At 39.5% G+C, this 24872-nt stretch overlaps 1 protein-coding gene across 1 annotated transcript in view; it reads left to right on the top strand.

Annotated features, from left to right (window-relative positions):
- The window catches only part of TUB (TUB bipartite transcription factor), a 155712-nt gene extending 140263 nt beyond the window's left edge, over positions 1-15449 (top strand). The window contains exons 5-13 of the mRNA XM_075712646.1: positions 192-359; positions 3982-4053; positions 4978-5099; positions 5989-6180; positions 6742-6854; positions 7966-8080; positions 13253-13351; positions 13761-13932; positions 15316-15449. Of these exons, the coding sequence (XP_075568761.1) occupies positions 192-359; positions 3982-4053; positions 4978-5099; positions 5989-6180; positions 6742-6854; positions 7966-8080; positions 13253-13351; positions 13761-13932; positions 15316-15449 (1187 nt within the window). The remainder of the gene's footprint in view (positions 1-191; positions 360-3981; positions 4054-4977; positions 5100-5988; positions 6181-6741; positions 6855-7965; positions 8081-13252; positions 13352-13760; positions 13933-15315) is intronic.
- Positions 15450-24872: the final 9423 nt, after the last annotated feature.

Raw genomic sequence — 24872 nt, 5'->3', positions numbered from 1 at the left:
CTAGTGCAGTATGTGGGAAGTAAGATGTTTGCCTTGGAGGCTAGTTTAGTCTTGTTTAAGTCTAGAAATACTATTGAATGTGAACCTCTGATCTCTGATTCTTAGAAAAGGTGCTTTTTGTGAGTGAGCAATTCTCTTTTCAGTAACTTCTTGACACAAAGACAACTAAGGCTTTTGGTATTGTCTGACAGGGATTGATGGCCCAGCTGCTTTTCAAGATGATGTTCAGAAAATAGGGAGTCAAGTGCAGATTCTCACTGTTGGACAATCTAGCCATGATGAAGACGATGGAGAGAAAATGGCTAGTGGCCAACAACAACAAAGCAAGCAAGATCTTAGAACAGCAATGCAGAAAAAAGGTAAGTAGCCAAAACTGCCTTCACATTTTCATTGCTTGCTTTATGTATGTTGACTCCTTTTCCTGTTCTATTCTCACTCTCAGCCCAAGCCTAAGCAGAGATTGTTACTCTGTGTTTCTTCTCCTCAGAGCCTGTTAGGCTCTACTCTATTATCTAAACTGCCCCCCCCCCCCCCAAAAAAAGACGACGTAGTTCTCTCTTGTCCCAAGGAACAGAGCTCTCCAGGCTCTCAGGGATGTGGCTTTCCCATCTGCAGTGCAGTGCCACTGTTAAGGTACCAGACAGATGCTAAAGCTCATATCCTTCTGTTCACATTTTTATATTGTACAACTCTGGAAATCACTTACTTGAGGGTTAAAAAAAGAGTATGGAATAGCAACATTCAAACTAGAATATTAATTTTAGTTGTGTTGTCAGTTAAATATTGTTCATGTTTTCATAATGTGTGTTCATGCTTGCAGAGGTGAAAATTACAGCACTCTCTATTTTGCAGCATTTCCCATGCATAGTCCTCAAATGTTCTGGAATATTTTTTTTTTTCTAGAGGCATGCATGATTTGGGAGATGGATTGAGTATGTACACATTCATGCATCCGTCTCTTCCTTCCTGCACTGTTATTATCTCTCATTAGACATTAACTGTAGGAAGGAAAAAAATCCTAAAATCCTCACAAAGCTTTTTCTGAAGGCCTTTGCTTTGGAGTTGTTCTTCAGTGCACAGCTTTTGAAGCAAAGATGGCTCAAGCCAAGAGTGCTCTGATGCTTTAAGAATAAACTCTTTGTGTATAAAGAGCAAAATGTAAGTGCAAACTTGACTCATCTAGAATAGACTATTCATACCTAAATGCCCGCCTCTTGTCTGCAGAGCAGTTCTCACTAAGATTCATTTTTTCTGGGATGTTACTCTGCAGATGTGAGCAACTTCAACTGAAATGGGCAGATTTTCTCCAAGTGTGGTATTTCCTGGGCATTTGAGTCGGAGGGATGTTGGCATGACTAACAAGTTCTGATCTGTGTGGTGATTGTGTTGCCTTAGACCATGGCTCAGAATATTTAATCATCAGGCACACTACTTACTAAAGCTGATTTACTTAAACTCTATCAACGGACTTCTCAAATTAGGTCAGAGCACTCAGATTTTTACTCTGGGGGACATCTCTATTTTTGAAGTTTTTTCCAGGTTAAGATACATTTTTATTCTCCCCAATTTTTTGTTTATTTTTTAACAGAAGCAGTGGGTGGGGTTTTTTTTTTGTTTGTTTTGATTTGGTTTTGCTTTGCTTCGTTGCTTCATATTCTTAAATATATGATATGACCTTTTTTAACCAGGTCTGAGTGTATGCCTGATCAGAACAGACACTGCTAAGAGTGGACCACTAGTATGCTTCAAGTCGCGTGGGGCGGGGGCATGCTTTTTTAAAAGGGGAGTGCTGAGGTTTACTCATTTTTATTAACAACAGAGCTATGCTCTGTGAGACACAAAGAAAAGTATTAAGACAAGACTGCAACTAGCAGCATCTCCATAAAATATTTTTACTATGCATGTATGGTTTGCTACTTGATGTCAGCAGAGGAGGCTTGTTAGAAAGTTTTGAGTATCCCAGTATTCATGGGAAACTTTATGCACAGCTAGGGCTTTTCATGTGGATTCCCACTGCCACTTCACTGCTTGTGGCATGTCCTTACTGGCATGTCCCTGTTGGTCTGAAAAGCATTTAGAATTGCTGTCTCCCATCAGTCCTTCTCTTGCATAGAATAGGAGTAAAAGGAGAAGAACACAGAGATAAATGCTCACTGGCCTAATGGGAAAGGCTGAGTCCCATCAGATTTGCGTAGCCCTGATTTGTGCCCATTCTGCTCTTTGACACTAACTTTGTGGAGAGAAGCCTCTCTCAGCACGTGTCTCTGCTTCCCCAGCGAGTCAAGTTCTGTTACGAGACATGAGGTTACAGGCTACCTGAGTGTGAAAAGAATATGCCACTTGCAAGAAAATGCCAAATGTCTTATTTTGTTTCTCCATCTGTTGGAAATTGCCTTATTAGAATCATTTTCTTCCTGCAGGAAATACTTATCCTTTTGATATCAGAAGTCTTAATATGTAGAGTTCCTCTCTGGCAGATGAGTCACTAGGACAGAGCCAGACTTCCATAAGTTTTAATACTGAATAACTAACATTTAGTCTTGACATTTATCAGTTTCCTACATGTCTCTGTAAAAACTTGGAATGAGCAATTTGGTCTTAGTTCTTCTTTGCCACCTGAAGTTACACGTGCTTTGAGATTTAGGGAAGGAATAGATTTGATTCTGGGTTCAAAAACAAAACAGGAGCTCTCTGAAGCATTCTTCCCTACAGGTCATAAGTGCAGACTTTTCTAAGGCTGGCACGGAATTTTCACCACCACAATACTGGTGGTGAAATAGCGAGCACAGATGTTGAAATAAACTTGATTATTTCTGTGCGTATGAATTATGGCTTTATTGCATAGCTGCCAGCTGAGGAGATGGACTCTCTCTGTTACCCATGCATAGTTGACTAGAACATGGTTGTCATTATTAAGAAATAATGCTTGTGATTAATGAATGTGTGATTAATAATGACGGAGTTCTACAGGCTTTGAAAATATCTGTTGACCTGTGAACTCAAGCCTCAATTGCATAACCAGATCCTATTGAAGCTTTATGCTGTCGTGCTGTGTGGTGCAGACCAGGGGAACTGAAGAAGTTGATAATGAGACCATTCATGGTGCAGCTGAATGGAATACAAGCATTACATATGCTTCAGTTTTACTTTTACACACTCGCTTTTACTACTCTGGTGTTGTTTTGTTATCCAGTGTGCATCTGGTGTCAAAAGCTCTTTTAAAGGGGTATGCATTGAACTTATGGGAAGCGGCAATAACATAAAAAGTATTTAAACTTTTTTCCTCATTGCGTTCCAAAATTTGAATGAAGAAAACCATTACTGATACTATCTCTAATGTTTATAGGTCTGTACATTAGTTTGGTTCAGTCTCTGCTTGTTACAGACCAAACTCATATTCCAAAAGACTAAGCTACATGAAAGTCTCTGTGCGTGTCCCTGGAAGTCCCAGAAGAGCAGTTTAGAGAGCCTGAGGAAGATGGTGAGGACACACTGGGCACAGGGATTTAGGTAGAATTTAGGCCATCTGAATATGAGTCTGAATACTTTTTTCAGTGTTACTGAATGAATATTTGTGTAGAATCTGTGTATATTGCTTATGTCAATCAGTTTTCATTTTTTTGTGTGTTAGAATTCAAAAGTAGACCAAAAGCCTACCAGGCAGGGTACACCGTGCACTGAAGAGTTTGTGGCACAACCATTTAGTGTGGATGATGTATTATGAAGCTTCAGCTCTGTGATCCAGGGCTTTTCAACTTTATTCAAAGTACTAAAAAAGAAGGTGATGGCAGGTATAAGCAGGTAGAAGGTGAATTTGATTGTGCAGAAAGATAATATGTCCATAATTCAGAATTCAGGCAGTAGCATTATGGCCCCATCCAGTAAGCCTTCAGCCCTGTGTGGAGTCCTGTTGGCAAGTTAGGCTTGTTCACTCAGTTAAGGGTTTGCAGAATCAAGCCCATGGATTTTTTCCTTTCCCAGATCCCCATGCAAATACATCCTGGTCCTCTTCCACCTCCCAATCCAGTCTTGTCGCCCTGGATCATGTTCCTGGTAAGTACAGAAGGAAAAAGTTAATTATGCCCATGCTGCTTGACTCCAGAAATCTTTGCATTTCATTTATCCTTCTGCATTGGACTTACCAATAGTGGAAATTCTGGACCAAGTGTTTTCTTTTCTTTTCTTTTCTTTTTTTTTTTTTTCTTAGGAAAAAATATTGCATAGTTAGTCTCTAATATGTGGAACTTAGAGTTTGAACCTGAATACAGGGTGGCTTCATCTGCATGGTACTCCTTGAAAAATTAGGCCTGGCAAATGATGGTTTCTGCTGCTAAGTCCTATTTGATGTTCAAAGTCGTGTTTCCCTTTGAAATGTCTGAGGTTTTGAATTCTTATAAAGTCAAGTTTTTAAGTGCTCTAAGACAGTTCCTTTGGCCTGGGCTGATACTTTTTTTTACATAAAATAAATATGCATGAGAACATTTCCTTGATGTGGATGTTTCTTCTCAGTCTAAGATCTGCTCTTCATCAGATCATGTAGGAACAGTTAAAAGTGTGCTGTAGAAGGGCTCATATTTTAATTGTTAGGTTTCCAAATGGCTGTGATAGGCTGTCCACTCAGCTCCAGTTTCAGGTTTAAGATTTTGTGTTGTATTTGAAGTATTTGACTGGATGAAGAAGATCTGAATTTAATTCCTAACTGGATATTGCTCCTGTATCACTGGGTAACTCAGTCCTCTCTGTGGAATGGAAACCATGATATTTCCTTTCTCCTTTGCTGAAATGGTTTGGCTTCTCAGGGCAGGTACTGTCTCACCCACGTATTTGTACACTACCTCGCACAGTGAACCCCCCTCTCACACACCCTCTCTCACCTGTGAGCCTAAGGGTGCAACAGTATTATAAATGATGTTTACAGCAAGTATGGACAGATTTAATGTATTAGTATTTCATATAAGTGCTCTGCTTTCTCCTCAGGCATTTCAAGCAGCATGAATTTTGATGAAGAGGAAGATGAGGAAGATGAAGACAGCTCTAGTTCTTCCCAGTTAAACAGTAACACCCGGCCTGGTTCTGCCACGAGCAAGAAATCCAATAAGGTAAGGGGTGAGTGGTGAAGAAGGAGCATGCAAGCTGCTATGTACTGCGTGATTTCAGAGTGCAGTCAGGATAGGCCTGGCATTCTTGGTTTATTTTTAATATGCACTAGTGTATCTCCAAGCTGACTTACTGTGATAGCTCTCAGGGTTCACAGGAGCAAGCAATGAAAATAATGACTTGGAGAAAAGAATAGCAAATATGGTCTGACCTGGAATGAAAAGAAAGGTAAACAGTAAATATTTACCTTTCTACCTCTTGCAGGTGCTCAGAAGGATCTTTTGTTTCTCTCGCCTTTTTCTGAGCATTTTCGCACCCGGTTCTCACTGCTACCATCCAAACATAAAATAAGACTTTGGCTTGTTCAAATACTCTGAATCACGAGCTCTTGCTAAACCAGTTGATGGTGCCCCACTCTTTTATATACTGCACTGACTTCTCACCTCTGTTATATCTCTATCTAGCTTAATCTGTCTCTCCCTATCCCATTTCTTCCTTTCACCAAAGGCCATCACTGTCCGTGGGTATGGCCTTTCTGAAAAGTGTGGTGAGATGGGAAGGTGTGAGCCAGGGTTTGCTTTGTAACATTAAAGCACTCTGCCTGTGCAGCCACCCTGTTCTGCTTTGCCAGATGTGTCTGTACACTGAGCATCAGCGGCACAGAGAACTGCTCCCTGGGCCTTTGGTAGCCAAGAGCTTGACCGATTGGATGGGGAGAGCTCCTTAGCTTGATAAGCTGCCTTCAAGGCTGCTGAGGAATCAGAAGGGAGAAGACAATATGTCCATTGTTTTTATTTGTTTAAAGTGCAGCTTCTATCAAATGTCATTCCTTTGTACTTATAACCTTGTAAATCAAAGTTGAGGAAACCTGAGTTTTGCTTACTGTTTTAGGAAGCAGCCTCAGCCCCCAGTCCTTCCACAAATGAGCCTCTCATAGATGTCGATGACCTGGAGGAATTTGCCGTAAGACCTGCTCCACAGGGTGTCACTGTCAAATGCAGAATCACAAGAGACAAGAAGGGAATGGACCGAGGGATGTACCCTACTTATTACCTCCACTTGGAAAGGGAGCATGGTAAAAAGGTCATAAAATAACTTGAATGGCATACCAGTTGCACCTGAATATAAAAAAATTACTAAAAGTCTGAAGAAGTCTTACAAAGAAAATATAATTTTATATTTTAAATAATTTTCACGTTCACTGAGATCTGCCCTACAGTCTTCCAAAAGCGATAGTATCACTTTGTTCTACTGCCTTTCTTCATATGTCTAATTTGGCGTTAAGTAATCCATGCATGGCACCTTTATGTGACAGTCTGCAGTTGGGGCTCTCTGCATTCTGTGACCTGAAAAGCATCTATTTTCAATTCAACTGGAAGAGCCAGAGCAACTTAGAATGAAACATGTAACAAAATAGATCAAATTTAATTATTTAAACCATAGATAGTGGACTGAGTGGTTGAGAAGTCACTTTCCCTTTCCAGATTTTTATCTGGTTTTGCTAAGTCCCAGGAGACCTTCTGTTACTTCGCTATTGATGCTGGAAGACAGAAAAATTGCCTATGGTTTCCTTACATTGAAGCAGGAAGTGGTGTGTGCTAACCCCTTTGGCATTCTAGAATATGGTTTTTTTGCACTGCTTAGGTGTTTCTGTTAGCTGGAAGGAAACGGAAGAAGAGTAAAACCTCTAATTACCTCATCTCCATAGACCCAACTGACCTGTCTCGGGGTGGAGAGAGTTTTATTGGAAAACTGAGGTAAACACTGATAGATCTAAGAATTTTCTTCATATGATATAAAGTTCATTTGAAATTAAGAAGCCTGAAAGCCACTATGACTTCTTAATTAGAGGCCTGACTACATCATGTGATAATGGTCTTAAAGTTTACCAATATCCAAGGCATGTTTTCAACACATCTCAAGTACTTACAAGGTCACATTTTATTAAAAGACAGCAGGACTGAAGCTCTTAAATGCTCAAAGGCCAGGTTCTCAAGGGTGTGTGAGCACAACTTACCTTAATGGGATTTTCAGAAGTGCATGAGTAGATTGTGTCTAGCCCCTATTGATATAAATAACTTGGAATGGAAGTTCTGCCTGTTAGACAATCTGAAAATCTCTTTCGTTTTGCCCATTTCTTTAAGATCCTAATTAGAGTTATTTACAAGTAGTGGGATTCTTTCAGAACCATGTGTGTGTCTTCTGTCTGTCACCCCATCATACATCAGTCTGTTGTTGATACTTACATGGAGCCTCTCAATGTATGTTTAGGTTGTCTGTGCCTGAGGAAAGGGGCTGTACTGCTAATTGCCATTTGCCTGTGTGGATCTCAGAACTTCATGCGCTATTTATTGCAGTACAAACACAGAATGAGGATAATATGGTTTTAGTATGTTCTAAGTTATATTTTGCGCTCTTTGGTGTGATTTCCATTTAAATAGGAAAGACTGATCTTACTTACAACTTTATGAAAATCACTCTCTGAATTCTGATAGGGTTAGTAGTCAGGTAAGAAAGCAGATAGTTTTGTAGAGAGTAAGCGTATTTTAAAAACCAGGCAAACAAACAAAATAACCCCACCTGAGTGTTTCCTTATTGCTTTCTTGAATTTACTAGTTTGCAAGATGTCATGAGAAATCTCCAGTGTTGTAATGATAAGGGACCTTTAGTGTACTCTGCTGTACTGTACCTTTACATTTTTGTTATGGTTTTTAATCCAGGAGTTGCCATTTAGTTGGGATTAGAATTAACAACTATTTGTACTCAATATTATTTGTCTTTCCTTTGGGGCTACAGTGCAGTAAAGGATAGATGTCTCAGGCACGGTTACTGACAAATGGTGATTGGATGTTCCATTTTTTTTGATAGATCAAATCTTATGGGAACTAAGTTTACAGTTTATGACAATGGAGTAAATCCAATGAAAACAACATCAAGCCTGGAGGCGAGTATCCTGCGTCAGGAGCTAGCTGCTATTTGTTATGTAAGTACTGCTCACAGGCAAAATATGCAAGAAAGGGCAGTTCAGTTTCTGAAATAGCACACTGAATTTCCTTCTCACTTACGATTATGTAAATCAGCATTCATACTTTGATGTAATCAAACAGCTGATCTTCACTAGAGAAACCAGGAAATTCAGTGGAAAGTAGAGGTGAAAAACATGCACAGAACCAGGTTGCCCAGTTCTCACTTTTGGTCAGAAGGTGTTGGAGCTTTTACATAACCTTCTGAAGAGGTAAGATGCTTGACAGCGTGCAGGCACCATCTAAGGGAGCCTCCTGAACTGGAAAGAGTTGTGCACATGGAATTACTGCAATAAAGTATGATCATTTGTAGTGGCATTTTGGAGGAGGCCTCTCTGATCCAAAACACAGGTAACTGGACAGCTAGGTCTGCAGCAGTGGCTGAGAGACACTGGGATAAAACCTCTAAAACTCCTTTTTACCAGGACAAAACCCAAACAAACCCCAACCAAAATCCAAAATTCAATTGAAAAAGAGAAACCAGCCTCTTATAGGACAGTAAATAGCATTTGCCAAGGGCAATGCAGACAATCAAGACTTGAAGCACAGTTGCTGTTGTTTTCATGATTACTGGATGACTAACTGTTTTGGTGAGAGTATTCTTTCTGTCCAGAAATCTCTGGGCTCAAGAAACTTTTCCAGTCAAAATTGGTACATACAGTGCTACAGAAAGTTTTCTGTTTTCACAAATCAACAACTTCTGATAAAAATACCCAAGAACCACTTTTCTGAAAAGTTCCTGCTCAGCTCTAATCAAAGATGCCTGGAGCTCTGTCAGATTGAGGTCCAGCCATCCCAGCATATAACCTGCATAAGCACAGAATGCGTTCCTGGGAAGGTCAGCTTTAGGTTGCGGGGAGCAATGTGTCTGGAAGCTTTCAACACATAAAAAGGAAAGCAGAGAGCCATCCTTTCCATGCAAAGTGCCAAGAGCACTGAGGGGTGGAAGTATTAGCCGCTAATGTTCTTCTCCTGCTGCTTAGGATGCAGTTTTTCTGTGAATAAATAGTGGGTTTGTTCACATGAGCTATTATTCAGGCACATGGCCTACAGTTGCAGACAGACATACAGACACACACACATATCCCTCTATTCCTGTTGGGTTTGAAACTCTGAGAATTTCAGAAAATCCAGCTAACAGGATTTAACAAAAGAGTGCAGGATTTGATGTCAGTTTACAGTTTGACTGAATTTTCAATAGGAACCTAGGAGAATTTACATGTTTAATAAAGGTAATTTTACTGGTTTATATAGGAGGGTATTCCCTGGAGCCAGGCAACTAGTCTTCTGGTGCAAACTAGACATACAAGGAGAAAACAAAAAACAGTTTAAAAAAAAGTTTTATATTAAAAAATGTAGGCATTGCTTGTATAAGTCAACAGCAATGGCGTTTGAACCATTAACCTTACCAAGTAAAAAACTCAGTTGCAGTCAACAGAGGTAATTAGGAGTGTGAGTATTGGAAAGAACAGAACCATGGCCACTGTTTGGAGAATGTGGCTAAGACAAGCTGCTTTTCTATGTTTGTTTTGAGACCAGCAGTTTAAAACTTGCACATTTGTATAAGAAAGTGACTCATTCCATTGATATTTTGATACTCGTGGAGAAAGGCAGCAGGGTTGCAGGTGTGCTATGGCCAGAGGACAAAAGGAAATGGGAATGATATTTCATTACTAGCCAGGTTTGCTAGAGTGAGATTATTGTTCCTGGCTGCAGCAGAACCATAGCAAAGAATCCCAGAAAGAGCACTCCCAAAACACCCTTGTCCTAAGGTAACCTTTTAATTCCTGCCTTGATATTTTTCCTGCAGCAAAAACTATAATAAACAATACTTTGACAGCACCACTATGCCTCTCACTGTCTCTCAGCTCATCCAATCAAGTACCCATCTGGAGAGCAAGCTGTACCCGCTTCCACCAACTTACTGAGCCTGACCTGCTGAATCATCTCAGCAGGTCTAGTTTATACAGGCAGAAGTTGGTGATGCATCTGTTGTTAACTGTGGGATAAACGTGTTGAGAACTCTCGTTGTGGAGCTCACCTTAGGGCACGTTTCGAGCAACAGGAATAAAGTTAGTGCAAGAACTGAGTTTTATCAGGTGCTGTTAACCACTTTTACGCTTCCTGCTGATGGCAACCTAGCATATTAATAAACCTGCAGCAGCACCTAATGGCTGATTTCAGAATCGCTTGGCAAAATTTATCGAGAAGCAGGGAGGTGTAACTGTACTGTTTGTACCAGGATTTTCTGTGCTGGATTCTTTATATCCATAGTATCTCACAGTCCAGTTTCTGTCAGATTCTGCAGGCTGGGAGCTCAGCTGATACTCTGAGGTGTGACTCAGGTTTCAGTAAAGCAGTAAAACTATGTGTTTCTACTCAGGCCTCAAACACTTGCATTCTGCTCCAATAATGCAGGGGGTTCTGTGGTTGGGCCTTTCTACGGAACGATAGTTTCTACAGGATATATTAAGGACAGGGCACAGCTGTGTGAATCAAGTCCAGAAAGGGAAGTGGCTGAAGGGAAATTGGGGTAATTAAATCGTGAATCTCCTGGGAGCTGTTGGGATATACACCTTGCAGCTTTTATCATGGTAGCTATTGCCACCATAGTGAAATACTTACACAATTTTATGGAGGTGTGTAAGATTTTAAAAGCAACCCTGGGGTTGCTTTCAAGCTCTGTATTCTTCAGCCCAGTTTATTGTGACACATGCTCACAGAACAACTTACTGGTTGGGCTAAGGCAGAGAGTGCAGCTTCTAATACTGGGCCAAGTCCTTAGCTGATTTAAATCATTGGCGTGCTGGTTGAGTCAGTAGGGCTCTACCGGCTAACAACCCTTATTTTGAGTTCCTATGTAAACCAAGACTGTCAGTGGCATTAAAATGGTGTGAAATCAGAATCTGGCCTGTGTTCCCCTAATAATGCCATTTGTAGTCTTGAATTCACACATACAAAATAGTGGAGGAGGGAAAGAAAAGAGAAACAGGGAATGCGACAGGAGATAAGGGGAATTAATTTTATTTGGGTGCAGGTAGTTTGGAAAGGTCTGCTTTTAATTAAAGCTCCTCTTTTGTCCCTACTGTTTTCCTCATATATTCCATGTTTGTAGAATTTCAATTCTGTACCTTGATTTTAGCAAAAGGGTAGCCATTTGCTAGTAAAACGTTTGATATAATTGGTGACTGATGTAATGTGCAACTAGAAACCATTCCCTTATCATTTGGCAGAAGTATTGATTTTAGTGTTTCTGAGTAAATCCAAAGAACATAGTCCTGTTTTTCCAGAGTGATAATACTGCTTGTTGGGAGGGAAGTGATTCAGCGCTATTATTTAATTTTACCTTGAACAATGCCTTCAACCAGTCAGCATCTAAAATAATTGTATGTAGCAGAACTGCAGCTTGATGAGAAGAAGAGCTTGTAAGGCATTGCAGAGGAGACCAAAATTGTCAGTAGTTAGTGGAAAATAAGCATAAGCATGAATCTTTTCTTAGAAATTGTCCTCTGCTGTGCTGAGTCTCTCCTGCTTATAAAATCTGCTGGCAGTCATTTTAGTTTGAGTCTCACCATGATGCAAAACCAAGTATACACTTCTAACTGCACTGATAACATTGGTTTACTTCTGCCAAAGGCCATGACATAAGTGATTCAGAAAAGAGGCAGAATCTTCCCATTAAGGTATATAGTTATGAAGATATATGAATATACTTCAATTGCTTCAAGTGTATTCAGGAAAATAACTCAGTGGAATTTTTCTTGCATGCATGAAAATCTTTAATGAGTTGTGTAAAATCTCCAGATGGTTTGCTGAAACAACCAAAATTATTTCAAAGGTCTGATGGATGACAAAACTTCTGCATGAGTAAATTTTAGGCAGGTATTTTCAGATGTTTCCAGTGAGTTGAGATGTGTGGATTTTTGCTGTTAGAAGTAGAGGTGTTTTAAAAGTTTAGTGTTCTTTAAAATCAGGACGCTTTAATTAAATATATAAAAGCAGAGGCATCTGAATATGTCACTTCTGAATGTCTCAGTGGTAGAGTCACACCAGCTGGAGCCTGGGGGTGTCCAGTTCTTGGCATCTTGTGGTACATCACTGGGAATACTGCCAATGGGAATTTCCTTCCTGAGATTCCTTAGTGTGTGTCTACAGCCCTTCACTTGGGAAGGTAGAGGGGAAAAAAATGCATGTGACCAAACAACAGAAAAAAAAGGTAACACAAAACATGAGGAAATGGTCTTTTGGAGGTGTCACTGTTTCATTTACTGTAGTTAATGCTAAATCAAGTTTTACCAAGTGGGTTGGAAAATAAAGCCCTTTACTTTTTCAAAAGTAGATGATGACTTACTGAAAAGTTTGGCCCCAGTTTCTTCTGTGGAAAAAAGAAAGCCTCAGATAAAAATAAGACTTCAGGCCTATTCAGATTTTAGTGGTTGTGCTTTGAGAAGATAGTGCAATACTGGAATGCTTTTGTGAAAAGCTGGTCAGAAAGGCATCAGATCGTGTTTAATGGAAGAACTTGTATTTTCAGCGGATTTGGTTTTGCTGCCCATATTATTTCTTTACTTTCCCTGCCTTCATAGCTCGAAAATTTGCATTCATGCTAATGTGTTTGTTTTTTACCACGCTCATCTCTAAGCATAACATATCTGAAGACTTTGAAAACCACAGCACTGCTAACAGATGCTCTTACTGGCAGCTTCTTCTGTTTGCTTTTGTGCTGGCTCTGGAATAAATGGAGTTGGTCCCATATATTTAATTTGTCTCTCATCAAAATATGTGACTGCATTATATGATTTTTAAATTACAACTACTTTATTTTGGGATCTAGCAGTAGCCAAACAATCTGGTTAGTTTTTTAACAAAGGGATTTTTTTTAAATTCTATTAATGTTGCTGGCAGCCAATGCTAGGAGTGTTTTTGGAAACCTCTCTATTTCCATTTTTCCTGTTGTCAGAGCTTCTAAGACAAAGCTAGAATGTTTGGCAGTGCCAGTGAAGGTTGGAGTTTCAAGATGGTTTTTGAGTTGACTAACAAATAGGTTCCCTGGGCTGCCACTGTGTCTCTCTGTTGAAGAAATTAACTTCAAGAATACAGAACATCATGAACTCTTTTCTAAACATTTTTAGGAAACAAATGTCTTGGGGTTTAAAGGACCTCGTAAAATGAGTGTGATCATACCAGGAATGAACATGGACCATGAAAGAGTTTCCATCAGACCACGAAATGTAAGTCATACCATCAGTCAAAGATAAAAATTACTTGAATTCTTTTCCAGAGTTGGGTTTTTTTTTTTTGCATTTCTGAAGATTGAGAGGTTAAAAAAACCCAGTATTTGAACAATTGCAGAACAATGGTGTGTGTGACTAGTTCTGTGACTCACAAAAGCACTACAAATAATAATGTATTTTGATAACAAAAGGTACAACTAACCTTTTCCAAGCTATGGAAAAGACTCGAATGCACATTCTCATTAAGATACTCAGACTTCTCTGTTTCATTCGATGATACTGTTTTGAGGGTTGAGGGTGACAGTGTAGTCTTTGGGCTAGGATTTATGAATGGGTTTTTTTGTGTGAATTTATTTTTTGTCTTGTGAGAGAATGAAACCGAAGTGTGTATCTGTGTTGTGTGCAGGAACATGAGACGCTTCTTGCAAGATGGCAGAACAAAAATACAGAGTGTGTCATTGAGCTACATAACAAAACGCCAGTTTGGAATGATGACACCCAGTCCTATGTTTTAAATTTCCATGGTCGAGTCACACAGGCCTCAGTGAAAAACTTCCAAATTATTCATGATAATGATCGTAAGTACAGCTCTCTGTCTGTCATGTGTAGAAACAGTACTGCATACACAGCCTGACAGTGGTTCTGCCCTTACTATTGTTACCTGAGTGAATTTAATTTAGTCATATGGGTCCAATTTAATGCTGCTCTGCCTTGTGGCCATGACATGGATGCCAGTTGGGTGTTTAAATGCTCGTGCTTGAGACGGGATTCTGCTATGTGCTATTTTAGTTTTCTCCCTTGGCTGCCCGGCTTATGAACTGAGCAACATCTAGGGTTGTTTCTGCTTTCAGAGCTGCGGTACTTCCAGTCAACAGGACTGTGGGATAGTATCACTCCACTCAAGCACTTGTGTCACACAGTCCTTCCTTGGTTTTTGTTCGCTCTGGTCCCCATACACTGTCCAGCTGGACACGGTGGCAGTCAAACCTGTGCCACTGCACATCCACTTTGCCATTACTACTCTTTATAACATTAGCCCTACAGAGCAGCCTGAAAATGTCGGGACTGCCTTTCACACCATCACTATGACCTTACCAATGTGCTGCTTTCTGCCAGCAGTGCATAGCCCTCATTTTTCTCGGGCTTAGGTACAGTTGTTGGAGCAGGGATAAGGAAAGGTGCTCGAGTGGAGTGATACTGCCCCACTTTACTCTCACTTTAGGCAGGCATGGTCGCTAGGTGCTGGAGCGCACTGGGCTACACCAGTGCCACGCTTAGACTGCGGGGGAATATTGGAAACTGGTGGAAGTGGCTGTGCCAGTCTCTGAGAGCAACACTGAGTTTGAAATATTGGGATATGCATTTGCTGCATTTTATAAGGTGAAACAATTACACCTGCTTCTACAGTGAAACATTCAAACTGAATGAGGCTGAGACTTCCTCTCGCTGACAGAGTACAAAAGGGAAAAAAAGTTGAGGAGGAATTTCCGAATATAGCAGAGACATGATTAGGTCTAGATCACAATCATGCCTTCTCTTCCCCCATTATCCTTGCTTGTCCACTTGCCTGAAATTAAGTAGGAATAGGATTAATTGGTTCTTGGTACACGTGAAACTCGGCACTAGCTCTATATGAAAGGCATGAGCGTTTTATACAGAAGCAGTTTTCTCTCTGTGTTTAAAAAAAAAAAAACCACTTTATCTGTGTAATTTTTTTTGAAGGCAGTAACAAGTCTTGCAATCCTTTATCACTCAACTGTTCCTCACTCAAGCTATCCTTGCCTCTCCCTCTGATATCAGCACACCCACTTGCATGAGTAAGTGTTGCAAAGTTTGATGAATGAGCATGTTTTGTTTGTATTTGTTGAGCTGGGCCAGAGGATGGTGTTGAATGCATACTTACTTAGTACGGGCCGCAAACAAAAATAATGCTTTGTCACTTTTTGTGACCTCTCTTGCAGCTGACTACATAGTGATGCAGTTTGGCCGCGTGGCTGAGGACGTGTTCACCATGGACTACAACTACCCAATGTGCGCGCTGCAAGCCTTTGCTATTGCCCTTTCAAGTTTTGACAGCAAGCTGGCTTGTGAGTAAAGGGGCACGAGTGAGCATCCTCTCAAAGGAAGCACCTTGCCATATGATTCCCAGTTCCTGTTGGTGTCACTTATGGTCCATACTAAACAGGTCAGGGGAAATGCAGTTGTGGAGGACCACTCTATTGCTGAAGAGAAAGTAAAAGGAATCTTCTAAAAATTCAGGACATTCAGGAATAATATTTTCCTTTTTTCTCTGTCAGATTTTTCTGGAAGTGGCATCAAGTTTGTGTAAATAGAAGTTCTATCTCATGTCCTTGATTATGTTATGGAGATGTGCCATGATGTACTGTACCGTGGCTCTAGTAGCACCATTATAACGGTGTCTTTTTTAAATCCAGAAAGGGCGTGCACGCTCGAAAAATTTCTTTTTACATTTAAGAATTATTCCAAGGCTGCAATCATACCTCAAGGTTGCATTCCTACATCAACTAATCGAAGCTTCACATCATCTGACATAAAAGAAAGATCACAAAAAAGATGCATTTTTTTGAATTTGCAAGGATCTAGTGTAGTATAAAACCAAGTCTGAGGGTTGAAAACCTATACTGGACTGAACTTGATGCATTGCTATTGTATACGTAGAAGGGCATGATGAATTTTAATTGCAGTAGGAGGAAACGGAGAAGTAGAAAGCACAAAATAATGTTGCACAAGTCACTTGAATTCTAAGCTGTCATTATGTTTTAACATCTACATGCTTTTTAATTTGTTTCAAATGGAAATGTATTTGGAGTACAGAAAGGGAAAACATCTAGATGCCAAGAAAGCATAACTTATGTTGAAATTGGCATGTCGCGTGTTGGGAATTTATATCCTTGTATTGCTGTGGTAATTCAAACACATATTTTGTATGAAGTGATATAAACAGTTGGATAAAGGCTCTCTACAGAGAATCTTATTATTTTGAACAGGCTGTGTAAAGCTGAGGAAGGTAAATGGAAATATTTTATTAAATTTGTCTGGCCTTTTGCTATTTTACAATTTGTTGATTGCATTTTTTTGAACTTTCAGCAACAACCACTTTTCATGTTTACTTCCCATTGTAAGAATGCTTGAAATCGATTGAAACTGTGTATGTTGTTCTCTAATGTAAACGTGCCAGCTACTGAGCTAAATCCTTCTAGGCAAATCTAGTGTATGCTGCATACAAATCAGGCACTGGCAGGACACAGAATAGCTTAAAATAGTGTGGATTTTTTGTTTCTTTTTTTCTGATTTATCTGGAATATACAAACAAATACCATTTCAAAACACAAGCAAAGAACAAGCCATTCTCTTCTCTTCTGAACATCTCAAAAGCCGAGAGCTGCAACTGAAAGCACACTGTAAAACACCTTTAAAAATAACGAGTCTTTCTGCCATTGTTCTCTACAATGTTATCCTAAATGGCACACAAAGTAATAGAATTTCTATGTAGCTCACCAGAAGGGTATTGAAATGTGAGTGAAGTGAAGAAGTAGTTGCATTTTATACTGTGTGTATTCAGATACTCCTTTTTACTCTTTATAGACTCCTGCATTGCACAACCAAAGATTATGTAATGAGAAAATGAGATCAATTCTCCTTGTCTCATAGCTGTCAGTCCCTTTTTGACTACAGGGGACAGGCTATAAGGAGAGGTTGTGCCATTTGGACTGTGTAACTGCAACTAATAAAAGAAATATGCTCTCTTCTTCACATTTGCCTTCAGGTCTCCTTCCCAGTATACAGACAAGGAAATTTCAGATAAGAGATGAAAATAAGTAATTGCCAGCATTTTTTCTAAACTTTTTCAAAATTTATGGAAAAAAGTCTGCTGGCTTTGAACAGTGTTTTGTTGATGGACTCAGCCTGTCAAATGTCATCTTTAAATAACAGGAGGCTGCGTCATTTTTTTTTCACAGCTTTTTGCAAGAAGCCTTTCCACGCAATGGCATAAAATGGAAACACACCTTTTGTTTGAGAGAAATGAGCAGTCAGTTCCCTCGATGAACGATCAAAATGATGAGTCATGAGCTGCAGTATGATAGTTATAGGCTTTGCACACGGATGCTTTGTTTTCCCCTGTAGTTGGTGGTTTCCCACCACTTCACGTCCCCATCTGTGATCTCACTTTGAATTTTAAGAGAGGGCCTTAGGCCTTTGGTTACCTCATGTCAGTCTTTAAAAACTAGCTCCGATGATAACCAGAATTTTTTGTTTAGACTACTGCAAAAACAGACAGGAATTCCCACTGCTGGTATTTCGGTGTGATGTGGATTTCAAGAGCTCTGCAGCATGGGAATGGTTGAATCTGCATGGCTTTAATTCTGTTGCTCACCAATCATACGTTTTCTTTAAAGCCTGAGAAAGTGGAACCTGACATAGTTTTCTGCCTCTGTGTACAACACTATGTCAAAGGAACTAAGTGTCTTACAGTGCAAATACACAATCTGTTGGCTTTAGTAGTGGAGTTTTGGGAGGGGTTATTTTTAACGTGGATCATAACAATGGTCTGACTTGCATCATGGCCCCACAGGGAACTGGCACGAAAAGGAAGCTCACGTGCAGTGAACTCCTGCAGAAGGGTGAGAATGAGAGGCTGGGGAAAGGCAGAGAGTTCAGCTTCTTGGGACAGTTTTGCTGCCAGCACATTGTGTAACTTCACTCTTGCTGGATGTTCTTCCCAGGCCAGGTATTTTTTTAACCTGTAAGCATGCCAGGAGGAAAGTGGTGACTCAAATTCCCATCATCTTAACAGAATCATACAGGGACATCAGCCAACAAGCTGCAGAGGAAAAAATTCCCCACCACAAACTGAGGTCACTAGAGGGGGATGTTAACCTGGGACTCAGAGGAATGAGGAGCTCTCATTAAATCCGGTTCAGTTCAGTTACACTAGGATTTGTGCCTAGTGGCCTTTGCCAAACCCCTAATTCCTCACTCTTGTTGAGCAAGGTACTGGATTCGTTTGATTCACTTGACCATCGTCGTCTGCTTCGAAAGCAGTTTCTTTTAATTTAGCTTCTATATAGTTTCTGGTGAAGGACACTACTGCATATCAATACAAGGTGATACCACAAGTTTTCCAGCACATCTCCAAATTTTGTTTTCCTAACTTGGTAAAGTCGCAGCAGGTTCTGTCTTAACATACAGTCATATCTGAGATTACAGTCCTCACAAAGTTCGATTTTCCTCCACACCAGCAATACAGTCTTGGCACCAGTATGTATTTTCAGAGATAAAGGCACACCAAAGTACTGAGGAGTAGTTCGTGGCACACTCATATTAGCAGTAGCTTTTGCGGGGCCTGCATGTCAATGTGCAACAGGACATAACCTTGTTTACTTAGTGTGACAAAGAAAATAATGGCACCGAGCTGTGGATTTCCTTCACATAGTCCTAGTGCGTGTTTGCATACAGTAGATTTAATAATATTTAAAATCCCAGTATTGATGATTTTTTGCATCTGCTGTTGATTTTGGCAAAGAGTTGTAAACAAATTCCTTGCCTGAATTGCTTATAGGCAAATACTGCATGCTTTAATGAGAGTTCTTCATCTAACTTGTCACTCTGTTTACATCAAACAGTTTCTTCCTGGCCCTTTATCTAATTTTCTTTATCTCTGATGTTCTGTTCCTTCTCATTCTCTTCACAATCCCTTTATCTTTTCTTCAAGGATGTGCAACTCAAAAGTGTTTATTTTGACAATATTACTCAGTGATCTCTCCACAGATGAATAATGCCTTCGGTGCACATCCAGTGATGCTTCTACAATAGAAGCCTTATCAGAGGGGTGAATTTGGCCCTTTGGCTTTTCAGTAGAGTAAATTAACACATTAAAAGGTAGCAGATAAAAAAGCTTGCCTAAAATATAATCAGAATTTTTCTCAGTAAACATTCAGTAACCAGAGTTTCCAAAACATTGGTTGCAAATCAATGAGCAGAACTGTCCACAAGCCTGGAGGCAGACTGTTAGACAGGTTCCCTTTGTAGTGCTGCCTTATTTTTTTCTTTTTCAAAAGGTTGAAAGTGATTTTGTGAGCTGAAGTGTGTTGTTGCCCTGAAATAGAGTTTATTTTTTAGAAGCTAGACATCACTCCTTTTGTAGGATAATATATGGCACATAAAATAGTAATATCGTAGGCCATTGTTACAAATTTTGATGCCAAGAAGTCTATGCGAATGATTTTGTAATAATTACTGGGCAAATTTCTCACTATTCAAGTTGCCTTACAATAGTGCTGGAGTTCCCAGCTGGCTGTCCTCATGAGGTACTAGAACTGAAGGAGCTTTAATGAAAAGGGCTCTGTAATAAAATCTGGTAGGTGCACAATCGGAAAACATTATTGTGGAGTCAGATGATACCACTGAGTTTTATTGGTCATGGTGAACCAATGCCATCAATTCGAACTTTCTGGTTTTTTGCTCCCTTTTGATGAACAAAAGGAGGGACTTTCAACAAGCAGAGACATCAGCGAGGTCTCTAGAAGTACTAAGCATAAGACCTACTTTTCTACCTATAAAAATCTTACCCCTGCCTGAGTGCTGCCCATTAAAAAGAAGGAAATCAATCCAGTCCTTAGTGCAGAAAATCACTACCAATTCTTGTATCTTAGCTTTTTGCAAATTTTATTGTAAATTTATTAGTGATTTCACGTAAGGATACAACAAAGACTGGATGTCACACAGCAAACAAGAGTTCTTGCCTTGAAGAGATGATGACTGTAGACCAGTATCAGAATATTTTGTCTTTGGTTATTTTAGTAGGATAGGACAGAGGGTTGCCTGGTGTTTTTGGCACAGAGTTTCTCCCGATGTGTGGCAGGTGTCCGAGGGAAGATTTTGGGTTTGATCCTGTGGCATTCTAACTAGTTCCCCCATGCTATCTCGTTGCTCTCCTAAAGCATCATTTGCAAGATTTTTCCTGATTTTAGAGAAGCATGTGCTCACCAATAAAATATCTTGGCAAATAAGGACAGCACATGTGATAAAACAGCAGTCACCTTTGCTAGCATTATGAGCTGATGCCTCTTGGATTTCTCAAAAGCCCTTCTTTTGCTTACTAGAAGAAAGTAGTTTCATATATCCAAATCTTGCACTAGAATTAATTTAACTGTAGATGCAGGCTTCTCTTGTATGTGCTATAATGCAAACAGGTTTCTGTTTTTCTTCATGTATGAAATGTACCTTCTAGGGTTCTGCTCTGTAAGTGTTTGAAATTAATTATGTAGATATTTTTCAGTTCTTTCTGTTGCTCACCAAGGAACTAAGAAAAGGATTTGCACATCTATCTCAATGTTTTGGTATTTTGCTATGAACTATAGCTCAGTAGCTGATACTCACAAATGCCTGTATATTGGATGAAAATGCATTAAAACTTATTTTATATGTTGTATTTTATTTAAATGCCTAGAAAATTTAGATTCCCCTTTTTCAGTGAGGGTATGTTTATCCATACCTTCACTGAGAAGGCTTGAATTAACTGGCTCTCCTGAAACTGTTTAATGGAACCCGTACACTGGTTTGCTAAATTGGTTTAGAAAGAGGACACAGTTCAGGAAAATTATGCTTATGTTTTTGAGGAAAAAACCCTTCCTATTCACTTTATGACTGGATTACTCAATAACACTGAAAGCTTATCACGGTTTTATTTAAGTCTACAACAGCAGTTTGAAAATTACTCTGCCAAAAGCTTGCTAGCATGTGAACTGGAATGGAGCCCTACTTGAGAGTCAGAACCTAGCCAGTACCAGTGAAGAGTCATGCATCTATTCTGTGCTTAGGTACTGCTTGCATGCAGAAAAAAATCCTGAAGAGTCACAAATCTGTGTTAAAATCAGCCTAATCTTTTAGGCTGGTTAGAACAGATTTTAGCTGTTAGAACACAGGCCTGGGGACCAGGTCACCTGGGTTTTAATCCCAACCGACTGTGTGACTTTGTGCAAATCTTGTAACCTCTTTGTGCCTCAGTTCCAACAAGTTGAGTGGAAAGAATAGTTTTTGGACCTGCCTACGTCCCCGTTCTGCTGACAGGCTTCTCAGGAGTGTTTTGAGGCTGGTGGATGGTAGCTGTTGTTGGCATGCTAAGTACCCTGTTTAATTCTCACTGCGGGAACTGCAGTAAAATATGAAGAGTTTTCTGCCACTTGTGTAGAAACTGAATAGCTAACCAAACACTTAGGATAAAATCTTGAAACTGTTGAATTCTATGGAAATCTTGTCAATGATTTCACTGAGGCTTGAATTTTTTACCTTGTGTCATTTTTGGTCACTAAATGTGCAGAAAAAACAGTAAGGACAAACCATCTGATACACTTTTCCTTCTCACAGTGATGTGTTGTTGGTTGTGTTTTAGTTTGCACCATCAGTTGTTTTAAAACTATTATTCCTGAACACGTTGTGGTGGTTCAGTTAATGCAACTGCCTGTTTATGCTTTTATGTAGCAAACTGAGACGCTTGGCGATTGTGCTGCAAATTGCCTTTTTGTACTTTTGGGGTTTTTTTCTTGGATGTGACTCAGTTGTTCAAAACTGTGGTTACTGCAGACGTTGACTCTGTCATGCATATCTGATTTAAAAACAATGAGTCTCATGATTTATGACTACCTTTATACTCACATGGGATGTTTACAATGCAGTCTGTTTCTCACATTTGACCCTGTATCTATGGCTTCTTACTGAGGTTATCCCAGTTGGCACAATGCCATCAGAAGTATCAGTAATTTATAAAATGAGCTCTCTCAAAGTAACAGAATGTAATTTATAAACATTTTTAATAGATTTTAACATTAAAATTAGCTGATTTTAATGCTTACACCTTGGGTGAAATTACAAGGAAATTATTTGTTCAAAATTTTCTTTCCTTAAGCTTATCTTGAAGTTTGAGCTCTCATTTAAGCAGTAAGCCCCTGATCCTGCAGCTCCATCTGTGCAAGAAGAATACGGTTTGGCCTATGCAGACTGCCAGACTTTGGCTGCAGGAATCTGTCAGTGTGACCAGGACACAGTAAGTGATGGGATTTCCAAAGTCCTAACAAGAGTGCACTTCCTGATTCTCTTAGGCACTCTTGAACATCACATAAGAAATCATGTACCTTTCCTATGTTGACTTACAAAATAATAGCAGGAATATTTTGACTCCCTTTTGATTTTTTTAAAAAAAAATTTTTTTAAAGGCTATGCTTACTGTCTAGGCAAGTGTAATTTTATCAGACATTTAGTCTTGATGTCTTGGAAAATTATGCCATGAGATCGCTTATTTTGCCAGTGCAGAAAATCTCACAGGTACACAAAACCAGAGTATGTTTTGTGACAGTGAGCTTTGGGCAATGCTCATGCTGTGAAGTTCAGTATTCAAACAAGTTTGTGAGCTCTGGCACCTCGTAACAGGAGGTTTTCATTCCAGACTGGGTACATCGGAAGATAACCCAATTATTACCATCCTGTTCTCTTCCCTAGGGAGAATCTGCTGTCCTCACGGGCTAGAAGTAGAACTATATTGATCCTGATGTGTCTTTAAACATTGGTATTTTTTAGCTATTTTAAAAACATTTTCAAAGAAGTAGGTTGAGCTCAAAGAAAGTAGTCTTTGAAGTAGCTATAGGTGTACCAAGTTGATTTGGTTGAGAGGTAGCTGCCTTTTCCAGAAATTTCCTCAGTTGGCATATGAGCAGTGCTTGATAGTCCTGCTGGAAGAACACGACATAGCTGTTATAATACGCTTTCTTTGGGTTTTGCCTTATGGTACTGCTTTTTTGTGCACCACTACGTTTGTTTCTGAAGGTCAGCACTTCCAGTGCTAAACAGAAATAGAGCAGTGTTTTCTGCTGAAGTCTCTGCATCACTTTCTGCTGCCTTACATGTGGAGATTTGGTATTTAATATTAAAAATAGAACCTTTTCATCTAAGAAAAAAGCTGGCTTTCTAGGCAAAATCATTAACATTTAGTGTTATGTGCCTGAATTGACAGAGGGCTTTTTTTCCAACCAGGAATCTTATTACTGGCAGAGTAGTGTATGCTATGAAACATCCTATGATACCTCGTTGCATACTACATCTGGGACACGGTGTTAGGAACCGGTCCAAACATACAGCCGTCTCTCACCTAAATGGCACCACTTTCCTTTTTGGAGGGCTTTCTGTTGATACTTTTATGCATATTGCAGTATCTTCCACCTTGGGGCCAATCTGTGATTAGGTTAGTGAATATCAGCCTTAACAACCAAACTAAAAACAACACTTCACAAAGACGCCACACATCAGCTTGTAAAGCCTTACAGCAGTCCAGGAGCAACAGGTAAGTATTATTATCCTTTTAATGGCAGTGAAGCTGTGATTTGCAGTTTATAAAAGCAAACAGACAAACAAACAGTTATTTTTAGAGCTGGCACTAGAACGAAGTTCTTAGTCCCTAAACCTGTGTTCTAGCTAGTGCCATGGGTGACCAACTAGTAGACAGAGGGTCTCTGTTTTGAACTTCATTGTGAAGACTGAACTGTTTCACTTCAGTTTGGCATACTGGAAAACCAAACCACATTACTACAGAGAGTTCTCATCAGGCAATTGAAATTACACTGAAATCAAGTTTCATGCATATTAATTTATGAGGATGTCCCAGAACAAAAAGAGGGTGCTGTGCAAGTGTCAGGAACTGAAAAGTTGCTTAGCAAATAGCTTAAATCAGGCCCACTGAGTTTACCTAAGTAAAAAACCAATAGGGCTATATTTCATTCCTAACTCTATTTATTTGGAGAGTCAGTGTTTTATAATGTAGGCTGAAAATATAAAAATGCAGTGTACTGTTAATTCTAACTTTTGGTTTAAAGTAGGGCTACAGCAGTGATGCTTACTCTTACAAGATTTGTAACAATGTCGTCTTAAAAAGCTGTTTGTAGAATATGGCTCTTTAATTATGATGGATTCTCAAGAGTTACTGACTGAATTTGGTGACATAATGACAAGATTTTTGTTGTTTTTCTTTTTTAAAAGAAAAATGTTTTCAAAAGCAGTGGTTATTCCATCTTTTGGACTACACAGCATAAGTCCCTGAGGATGAATTCCTATTTGGTATCACGTCAGATACTTTCTTGCAGGTGGTAGATGCTTTTCAGCTTCTTAGTAATCTGTGTTACTACAATTTCCTTGTTTTGCTTTAAGCTCCCTGATTTTCTTTTTTTTTCATCTATAACTTTCTCGTTTCAAACATGTACAGGTTTTTCCATATGGGGACGCTCCAGAAAGCTAAGTCAGTGAAACCTATAAAGTTAATGTCTGTGAATTAAAGTGTGTTAAATCCCTGTGTATATGTTCTCATTTCGAAGTAGGGTGGCCTTCAATTCCGGTTGCATAATCCTCAGCGGGGGTATTCATCACACTGCGCAGTTCAAGGTTGTTGGTGAATTTTAAATTGCAGAATAGTTTCTGACCAAGATACTGGAGGAGAACATATGTAAAAGGATTC

This window comes from Pelecanus crispus, chromosome 6 (genome assembly GCF_030463565.1).
Source record: "Pelecanus crispus isolate bPelCri1 chromosome 6, bPelCri1.pri, whole genome shotgun sequence".
Lineage (NCBI taxonomy): Eukaryota > Metazoa > Chordata > Aves > Pelecaniformes > Pelecanidae > Pelecanus > Pelecanus crispus.
This window is presented reverse-complemented; position numbering and strand designations above follow the sequence as displayed.